Below are 10,405 nucleotides of genomic sequence, written 5' to 3' on the forward strand. Positions count from 1 at the left end.
CTTTGTCTTGACAAACACTGTCCAAATTTTTCAGCCAACCCAAAGCTGGATGGCACGGTGCCTTGAGTTGGTAATTAACCAAAGGGAAGGCCCAATGATGAAAGAATACTCCACAGAAAAGGAAGCTCAGAACTCAAGTTTTGGCTAAGGCTGCCATTGTCAAGAATGATCTGAGGAAACCCAAGGGATTATGGCTGAAAGGATTCTAGTGGTATTGCTAAGACAAGTCCTTTCTGGTCCTACTCCTATGAAATACCAAATTCAAACACACTGGTGCTAATTCAAGTGCACTTTAATTTACTTTAGGGCACTTTGGTTTAGAGGCAAGTACAGGAAATCACCCAAACTACAAGCCACACATTACAATGGCAGGCTGCAAATGGTTCTCACCCAAACAACCCTAGCATGTAAGAGTTAGAGGAGCCCTTCAACATATCTGTTCCAAACACCGTCCTCCAAAGTTGATACAGATTTTCTTAGCAACAGTCAAGATGAGAAATCACCCGGTCTTCACTTGAGCTCTTAGAGTGATGGTGAACTTCCCATCATTTAAGACAGCTCATTATCTTTCTAGAGAAATCTCTCTTAGACTTGGTAAACATAAGGTATATATGCGGACACTCTTGGCTACGCACTTGTGGCAGAAATCACCAATTAATCACAATGTTTTTTTTCCCCCCCACCAAGCCTATGTTTAGCTTTAGAATCATTCTCAATATTGTTTTTCATTTGGATAGAGGTCAGTTCATGCCGCAGTTACTGGAAGTTAAGTCTTCCACACATTGCTCTTCTTCATGTTCTCTATGAGCACACGGGACTCTTAATAGTCTGGGGTGAGGACGGCGTCAGCCCTGAAGTCTTAAGCCCATTCCTGGAACACAGTATGGGAAAGACAAAATCTGCAGGCTGGTGAGTTGGTATTAGGTTCTCCAAAGCCTAAGATTTAAGGCCAAATATTGGAAAACGCATTTCTTAGGCACTATGAATAATCATTCTACTGACTTCTGAAAGCCTATAATCGGGATGAAGCCTAGGGTCATTGAGGCACTGGGATTCAGGTTGAGGACAGGTCAAGGTTGCTTGTAGTAAAGCTGAAACTAGAACCTTAATCTATGGTTTCCAATCCATTGAGTCCACTATCAGGCCAAATTGTTTTTCTTTGATAAAGCATTCACATACTATTTCCCCAATTTCATTTTGAAATCATGGGTTGAGTCATGATAAAGGCAGGTCATCAACCTACATGAAAGAACATTGGGTCTACTGAAACATAGAGTGATTCCTTGCAGCTTCCAGAAGAGTTTGGGAAATTCAGTTGTGAATAATGCTAACATAGTTGCAATGTTAGATTAGTACAGGTTTACTTGTAAATACTTAATAATATAAAAGACTTGCATAGCTTCAATTCATTTAAGCCTCCCAATAATGGTTAAAATTTTAGTTTCCTGAAAGGTGAGATCATCCATTTAGACAATCCTGTTTTTGACATAATTGTCCAGCGTGGAGGAGGAATCTTGTTCAGGCCTTCCGTTTGTCTTATCATCAATGACAGCTGAGTCAATTTTCTCTTCTGGTGGGTATGCTTTGTTCCTTTTGGAAAATGCCTGGCTGATTTCTGCATGCCTTCTGTTTTTGGTCTCAGGCAAGACAAAGTATAGGTAGGTAGCACCTGCGATACAAATGGTAGCAAAGACTAGGAAACAGTATGTGTCCAGACTTTTCTGTGGAAAAGGCAGAGACAAAAACCATCAAATAGACAGTCAGTAAACTTGCTGTTAAACCATCTCTACACAGATTTTTAAAATAGCTTCATATTCATATACCAGCACTCCTAGACAAAACACCATGTGTGATGCTGGCTCTCTAAGGCAAGTGTGTTCTACATGGAGTGTTCTCATATGAGGCTTGAATAAATCACCTTCAAACTCTGGTAGAATTGAGAAAATGGCACTTTTGTTGTTGTTGTTGCAAATTTGGCATTTAAAAATTAATCATCATGAAAGCAAAATGGAATACTCACTGAATATTAGCTGAAGCTTATATTTACAATTAACCACATTGTCTCCTTGCTTCTGCTGTACATGTGAGGCAAGAATGACATCAAAAGGGAAGAGAAATGCCCCAGTTCATAAGAAGAATGTGGAGCATACACTAGGCCAAGGTAATGCCAGGTTTTCTGATATGCAAATGGTCTAACTCGCTAATTGATACTCTGAGACAGCTTTGCACAAATAAGAGAGACAAGAAAAAACAGAAACATTTGCTGCAATCACTCTGTTTCATGTACCCTGATTAGTGCTTGGACTAGAATAACCCTGCCAACTGCACTAGACCTCAAGTTTTTCAGTGACTTCGTCACCTCTGCAGCTCTTGCGCCTTATAGGATGTCCTCAAGAAATGCTTTTGGAATAAAAGTCTTGAATTTCTAGCCTGAACCAATCCTTCTGCCTTGGTCTCCCAGGCAGTGGGATTATAGGCGTGAGCCACCACTCCAGAAATAAAGGAGTTTCTGGGCGCCAGCTATCAGGATTGTGACTATTGTATGCAACAAACATCTATTGATCCAAAGATAAGGTGACACTGTCTTTGAATGATACTTCCCAAGAAGCAATATCCAGACTTTAGTCAATTCCATTCTATCGTTTGATTTGACACACGTTTATTTTTGGAGAATGGCAGAGTGCTTAAAGCTTGATCTCTGGATCACACCCTAGATCTGCCATTTACTAAATCCGAGACTCTGTGCCTCCGTTTTCGTGATTGAATGGTACATGTAGGGTTGTTGTATGAATTAAATGAGATATTTCCTTTAAAGTGCCACATGCAGTAAACGTACCGTACCTGGGGGTGCTTAGCTCTGAGACTCTGCCTTCTGCTAATACAAAGACTTCAAGAGCAATGTGGAGAAGGCGGAGTGTATGGACTCTGCAGCCAGTCGAGTGGGATTCAAACCCTGATCCCATTACTCACATGCTGTTCTAACACTTAGGATGTGCCATTTAAGACAGAACTTCAATCCACTGGGCAGCTGTTTCCTCATTTGCAACATGGTGATATATACCCACATACTGTTTTGAAGATGAAATGAGATACATCCAATTTTGTATTCAACATCCTCCACTCCCCCACCTGTATGCTGAATGGACATCTGACTTATCAAGTCCAAAGTGGAGCCTCTAAAACTGTGTCTGCTCTATCCTTCCTCGTCTCTGCTGATGGCACCTCCATCCTTCTGATTGATTAAGGAAACAAAAACACTTGGAGGCAGGCTGAGCTTCTCTCTCTCTCTCTCTTCCCCACCCTTCCTCTCTCTCTGTCTCTCTCTCTTCCACCCACAGCCACTCCATCAGGAAATCATGTTGTTCTACCTTGAAATATAATCCAAATCTGAGGGTTTGTCGCCACTTCTACTGCAACCCAATTTTGACGCAATTCACCATCATGTTTTGCTTGGATTTTTGCAATAGCTTGTCAACTGATTTCCCAGCTTTTCATTTTAAGCATAATCTTAAGATTATCCTTAAGAGATGAGCCACAGTGATCCTGTTAAAGAACAAAACTTGTCACTCCTGTGCTCAAAACCCACCATGACTTTCTAAGTCACCTGGAGGAAAGCCAAGTCCTGACCATGGCCTCCAAGGCCGCCGACCCTGGGTCTCTTGTATTTCTCTGATCTCATTCTCCTCACTTTCTCTGCCCCAGCTCCACTGCCTTCATGATGTCCCTCCAGTACTGGCCTCAGAATCTTTGCACATGCCGTTCTCTCTTGCTGGAATAATCTTCTTTTAGGCTTCTGTATGTCCTGCTTTCTTACTCCTCTTCATCTGACTTAAAGGTCATTTTCTCAGAGAGGTTCTCTTTGACTCTCATTTCTAAATAGCCCTTCCCAGCCCCGCTTCCTTGCTTTTCAAAAACACCCACCACTATGCAGCATTATGGTATGCAATTGCCTGTTTGTTAACTCTCTCCCTACCTAGAGTTAGCTATTTGAGGGTAGGAGTCATCATTTTTCTTGTATTCCCAGAGCCTGTAAAGTGTCTGACATACAGTAGATGCTCTGAGTATCTTATTGAGTACACGGATGGACTGAGGCTCAGGGAGGCTTCCTGCCCTATCTCAGGCTACATGTGGGGCTGCCTAGGACCCGTCTGACACCCACACAGCTGCCTCTTGCTTGGCCTTCTTTTCCCGAGGGACTTGATAGGTGTTGAGAGAATTATTCTCACAGTTTGACAAAATTCAACCAAAAACACGTGGCTCAGCCCAGCATGGTGGCTCACGCCCATAATCCCAGCACTTTGGGAGGCTGAGGCAGGTGGATCACTTGAGGTCAGAGGTCAAGACCAGCCTGGCCAACATGGTGAAACCCCATCGCTACTAAAAATACAAAAATTAGCTGGGCATGGTGGTGGGCACCTGTAATCCCAGCTACTTGGGATGCTGAGGCATGAGAATTATTTGGACCTGGGAGATGGAGGTTGCAGTGAGCTGAGATAGCACAATACCACCACACTCCAGCCTGGGCCACAGAGCGAGACTGCACCTCAAGAAAAAACAAACAAAAAAAAAGAACACGTGTCTGCTGCAACCATTTTGGGAAGGAACACTTGCTCCCTCCCTCAGGAGTGTCAGGAGCAAAGCCGTAAGATGGCCAGGGTGAGGCTTCACCTCCTGGGCACAGGATCTGCTGCCTTGGCCCACAGAGGAAAAGTTCTATTGGGTCCCCACTATGGTCTGACTGTGTCCCCTAAAATTCATGTGTTAGGACTTAAATCCCAATGTGATAGCGTTAAAAGGTAGGGGCTTGAGGCGGTTATTATGGATCTTATGAAAGGGCTGGGGGGAATGAGTCAGGCCCTTTTTGCCCTTCTTACATCTGAGGATGCAGCAACAAGATGCCATCTTGGAAGCAGAGAGCAGCCCTCACCAGACACTGAATCTGCCAGTGCCTGAGACTGCCCAGCCTCCAGAACTGTGAGAAAATCAATTCTGTGTTTATAAATTACCCAGTTTGTGGTATTTTGTGACAGAAGCACAAAAGGACTCAGAGAGGCCCCGCTCCTCGGAGGTTACTGCCCTTTTGTGGAGCCTGGAGCCTTCAGCAGGCACAGGCTGTGATGGTTAATATTGAGAGTCAACTTGATTGGATTGAAGGATGCAAAGGATCATTCCTTGGTGTGTCTGCAAGGGTGTTGCCAAAGGAATCAGTGGGCTAAGAGAGGCAGACCCACCTCAGTCAGCTGCCAGAACCATCTAATCAGCTGCCAGCACTGCTAGAATAAAAGGGCAGAGGAATGTGGAAGGACTTCTGGCTGAGTCTTCCAGCCTCCATCTTTCTCCTTTGCTGGATGCTTCCTGCCCTCAAACATCAGACTCCATGTTCTTCAGTGTTTGGACTCTTGAATCTACACCAGTGGTTTGCCAGGGGCTCTCAGGCCTTTGGCCACAGACTGAGGCTGCACTGCTGGCTTCCCCACTTTTGAGGTTTTGGGACTCAGACTGGCTTCCGTGCTTCTCAGCTTGCAGGTAGCCTATTGTAGGACTTCACCTTGTGATCATGTGAGTCAATTCTTAGAAAACTGCCCTTCATATATGCATATATCCTATCAGTCTTGTCCCTCTACAGAACCCTAATACAAATGTTCACTGCCTCCCCTACCTTGCACACAAAATTAGAAGCCACAACCCTAATCCCTGGCTCTGCAGACAATGGCTCTTAATAAGGGGCCTTGGTAGGAAGGTGTCATGAGTCTGGCTTAAGGAGGGAGAGAAAGGAAGGAACTTAACAAAATGATTTACTCTGCTCAGTTATGGAGCTGGATCTTCCATGTGCAGGCTTATTTGTTGCCTCTGAGAAACAGGTCTATTTGATTCCTTTTTACAGAATAGAAGATCAAATGGAGTGAGGTCATGCTACTTGCCCAGAGTTATGCCACCCGGAAGTGGCAGAGCTGGGAGTAAAACTCCCCTGAGCCGCATGGTCTCTTGTTGGAACAGGGCTTGGGCTGGGGAGAGGAGGATACGAGGCTAATGATAAAAGCAGGAACTGCTTGTGGATCACTGACGGTGCTGCCCGCTATTGACTCATTTAATGTTCACACTAACGCTAAGGTGTAGCTGCTATTGTAGAGGAAGGCACTGAGAGGGCAAAGTTATTGGCTCAGTTTTTCTGGGCTGTGAGGCAAAGTGAAGTCTTATATCTGGCAGTCTGACCCCAGAGCCTGTGTTTGTCATGTTGTGGTCACTATTGAGAAAGTAAGGACAAGAGAGAAAGTCAGGAGAGTCCCGGCCACAGAGTCAATGGGGGAAAAAGCTCCAAATCCTCAGTCTACTGAAATAAATTAGGTTTAAACAAAAAGTCAGGGCCAGAGCTGGACAAAGACTGATGGGATAATATGGATGGGAGGAGCAAAATGGCTTTGGGGTTGTCCCCAAGCCTTCCTGGCTAGGATCTGGAATTTACCCAGGACATTTATTGGTATCTGCTAGAAATAATTTCATTCCAGGGATCACACGACAACCTGGTGTTACTGCAAGTGTGTGATTTACTTTAATCTGAGAAGAGAAATGCATCTTTAAGCACCTCTTATGTACCAGCAATATGACAGACATATCATTTGATGCCTATAGTCCACACTGCAATAGCACTATTTATATGTTCATTTTAAAAAAGATGAGGTTGAGTATTAGAGAGGTTCTGGAACACATCTAAGGCAAGTGAGGGAAAAACAGGAGAGTCAGGACTCACACCAAAATGAACCTGACTAGCAGCTCATGCTTACCCCATGATCCACTGTGATTCTCTCACTCTGTGTGTATGTCAAGGGTAGAGGAGGAATGATCCTTTAGCGTCCCCCACAGCACCTGGGAGGCAGGTCTCTATACCATTCTCTTACATGTGAGAAAATAGAGATGAGAAAGGGAAAGTTATTTGCCTGAGGTTACCAGCTGGTAAGGGCTGTGTCTGGATTTGAACACAGGTGGGGCTGATCTGGAGGCCGTTGGCTCACTTCTGTACCTGCCTCCCTTGTGCAGATTCAGGATGTGTGTCACTTTCTTCCTGTCTCCTCTTCTACTTTAAAATGACTGAGCAAGCCACTTTCTGCCCAGCCGCTGAAGAGTAAGTTACTGGACCATTCCTCAGCTGATGCTGGGGTAGGAGGGTCTACGCAGTGCCTTACAGCCAGGAGCTCTTATTCAGTATATCTGTAGTGAGAAGGACCCTGCCTTCCAACAGACCTCGACTAAAGGTCTGGCTCCACCAAACACTCACCCATCACACAACCCTGGAAAGTGCTCCACTGTTTGGGCCTTATTTTTTTCCATTGGTTCAGGATTTTCTGTGAAAATACTTTTACATTCATAAAGCTTAGCTGATAAATGAACAAACTGATAAATATGGTTACTTAAAGACTATCTTTTCATCAAAAGGCACTGTACAGAGAGTACAAAAGGAGAGGAGCTATTGTGATACATGACTAACAAATAATTAGTATTCCAAATTAAAATACGACATTCAACAGAAACTCTTAGGAGTCACTAAGGAAAAGCCTACTGGAAAAAGGGAAGAATGACCAAGGAGGCATTTCACAGAGGGGAATACAAATGGCAAATAAGCAGATGAACAAGTGCTCAGACTGGGCACAGTGGCTCACACCTGTAATCCCAGAACTTAAGGAGGCTGAGGTGGGCGAATCACCTGAGGTCAGAAGTTCAAGACGAGCCTAGCCAACATGGTGAAACTCTGTCTCTACCAAAATTACAAAAATTAGCCGGGCATGGTGGCACACACCTGTAGTCCCAGCTACTTGGGAGGCTGAGGCAGGAGAATCACTTGAAGTCAGGAGGTGGAGGTTGCAGCAAGCCGAGATCATGCCACTGCACTCACATCTATCAGACTTACAAAAATGTAAAGTGTCTGACACAGAAGAGGAATACAAATGTCAAAGAAGCTTATGAAAAAGTGCTCATTGTTCTTAGTAATTCAGGCTTATACAAGTTAAAACCTTAAATGATATACCATTTTACATCTATCAGACTGACAAAAATATAAAATGTCTGACAATGACAATAGCAAATGCTGATGAGTAGTATGACTTTCTACACCTACTGGGTAGGCTGGAACTAGCTACCACTGCTTTGGAAAACAACTTGGCACTGCCAAGCACAGATGAAGTTGTGTGTGCCCTGTGACCCCACACTGATACTCCTGAGTGTACATATTCCAGAGCTGTGCCACTTAAATTCAAACCAATTAAAATCAAGCATTCATTTCCTCAGTAGCCGTAGCCACGTTTCAGGTGTTCAATAGTGGCACATGGCAGGAGGCTTCATCGTTGCAAAGCTCAGACAGAAAGTACTGGCATCAACACATAATCCCTTGCATGTTGTACACGGATGTGCATAGCAACAGCTTCTAGAGCAAGACAACTGGAGACAGCTCAGATGCTTTTGAAAATGGGAATGGATAAAAAAACTGGGATGCATTCATCTAAAGGAGTACTATAGATCAGAGAAACCAATAAACAGTAGTTATACATTTCAATATGACAACTCTCAACAATATATGTTGAGTAAAAAAACAAGGCACAAACCAAAGTAATTTACAGATTCAACGCTATCCCCATCAAGCTACCAATGACCTTCTTCACAGAACTGGAAAAAAACACCTTAAACTTCATATGGAACCAAAAGAGAGCCTGCATAGCCCATTCTAAGCAAAAAGAACAAAGCAGGAGGCATCACACTACCAGACTTCAAACTATACTACAAGGCTACAGTAATCAAAACAGCATGGTACTGGTACCAAAACAGAGATATAGACCAATGGAACAGAACAGAGGCCTCGGAGGCAGCACAACATATCTACAACCATCCAATCTTTGACAAACCTGACAAAAACAAGCAATGGGGAAAGGATTCCCTGTTTAATAAATGGTGTTGGGAAAACTGGCTAGCCATGTGCAGAAAGCAGAAACTGGACCCCTTCCTGACACCTTACACTAAAATTAACTCCAGATGGATTAAAGACTTAAACATAAGACCTAACACCATAAAAACCCTAGAAGAAAATCTAGGCAAAACCATTCAGGACATAGGCATAGGCAAGGACTTCATGACCAAAACACCAAAAGCATTGGCAACAAAAGCCAAAATAGACAAATGGGACCTAATCAAACTCCACAGCTTCTGCACGGCAAAAGAAACAGTCATTAGAGTGAATTGGCAACCAACAGAACAGGAAAAAATTTTTTGCAATCTACCCATCTGACAAAGGGCTGATATCCAGAATTTACAAAGAGCTAAAACAGATTTACAAGAAAAAACCAAGCAAGCCCATTCAAAAATGGGCAAAGGATATGAACAGACACTTTACAAAAGAAGACATACATGAGGCCAACAAACATATGAAAAAATGCTCATCATCACTGGTCATTAGAGAAATGCAAATCAAAACTACTCGCCAGTTAGAATGGCGATCATTAAAAAATCTGGAGACAACAGATGCTGGAGAGGATGTGGAGAAATAGGAACACTTTTACACTGTTGGTGGGAGTGTAAATTAGTACAACCATTGTGGATGACAGTGTGGCGATTCCTCATGGACCTAGAAATAGAAATTCCATTTGACCCAGCAATCCCATTACTGGGTATATATCCAAAGGATTACAAATCGTTCTACTATAAGGACACACACATACGAATGTTCATTGCAGCACAGTTTACAATAGCAAAGGCCTGGAACCATCCCAAATGCCCATCGATGATAGACTGGACAGGGAAAATGTGGCACATATACACCATGGAATATTATGCAGCCATCAAAAACGATGAGTTCGTGTCCTTTGTAGGGACATGGATGAACCTGGAAACCATCATTCTTAGCAAACTGACACAAAAGCAGAAAATCAGACACTGCATGTTCTCACTCATGGGCGGGTGTTGAACAATGAGAACACATGGACACAGGGAGGGGAGCATTGCACACTGGGGTCTGTTGGGGAAAAATAGGGGAGGGACAGTGCGGGGTGGGAAGTTGGGGAGAGATAGCATGGGGAGAAATGCCAGATATAGGTGATGGGGAGGAAGGCAGCAAATCACACTGCCACTTGTGTACCTATGCAACAATCTTGCATGTTCTTCACATGTACCACAAAACCTAAAATGCAATTAAAAAAATTAAAAAAAAAAAACAAGGCACAAAAAAGTATCTTCAGGATGATGTTCTATATAAATATGCAAATTATGCAAACCAAAACACTAGATTCTTAAGGGATGCATTCATATAAGGATGAGATAATTAAGAAAATCCAGAGAATTGTTAACACAAGATTACTGCTAGTAATCACCCCTGGGATCAGCGAGAGGCACACGTGGTATTTCTTTCTTTCTTTTTTTTTTTTTT

At 43.3% G+C, this 10,405-nt stretch overlaps 1 protein-coding gene across 1 annotated transcript in view; it reads right to left on the bottom strand.

Moving 5' to 3' along the window:
- Positions 1–271: 271 nt before the first annotated feature.
- Positions 272–10,405, bottom strand: part of LOC108311504 (solute carrier family 2, facilitated glucose transporter member 9-like) — a 132,820-nt gene continuing 122,686 nt past the window's right edge. Inside the window, exon 9 of the mRNA XM_037742142.1 lies at positions 272–1,721. Coding sequence (XP_037598070.1) covers positions 1,467–1,721 — 255 coding nt within the window. The 3' untranslated portion in view covers positions 272–1,466. The remainder of the gene's footprint in view (positions 1,722–10,405) is intronic.

This window comes from Cebus imitator, unplaced genomic scaffold (genome assembly GCF_001604975.1).
Source record: "Cebus imitator isolate Cc_AM_T3 unplaced genomic scaffold, Cebus_imitator-1.0 Scaffold117, whole genome shotgun sequence".
NCBI classification, from domain to species: Eukaryota; Metazoa; Chordata; class Mammalia; order Primates; family Cebidae; genus Cebus; species Cebus imitator.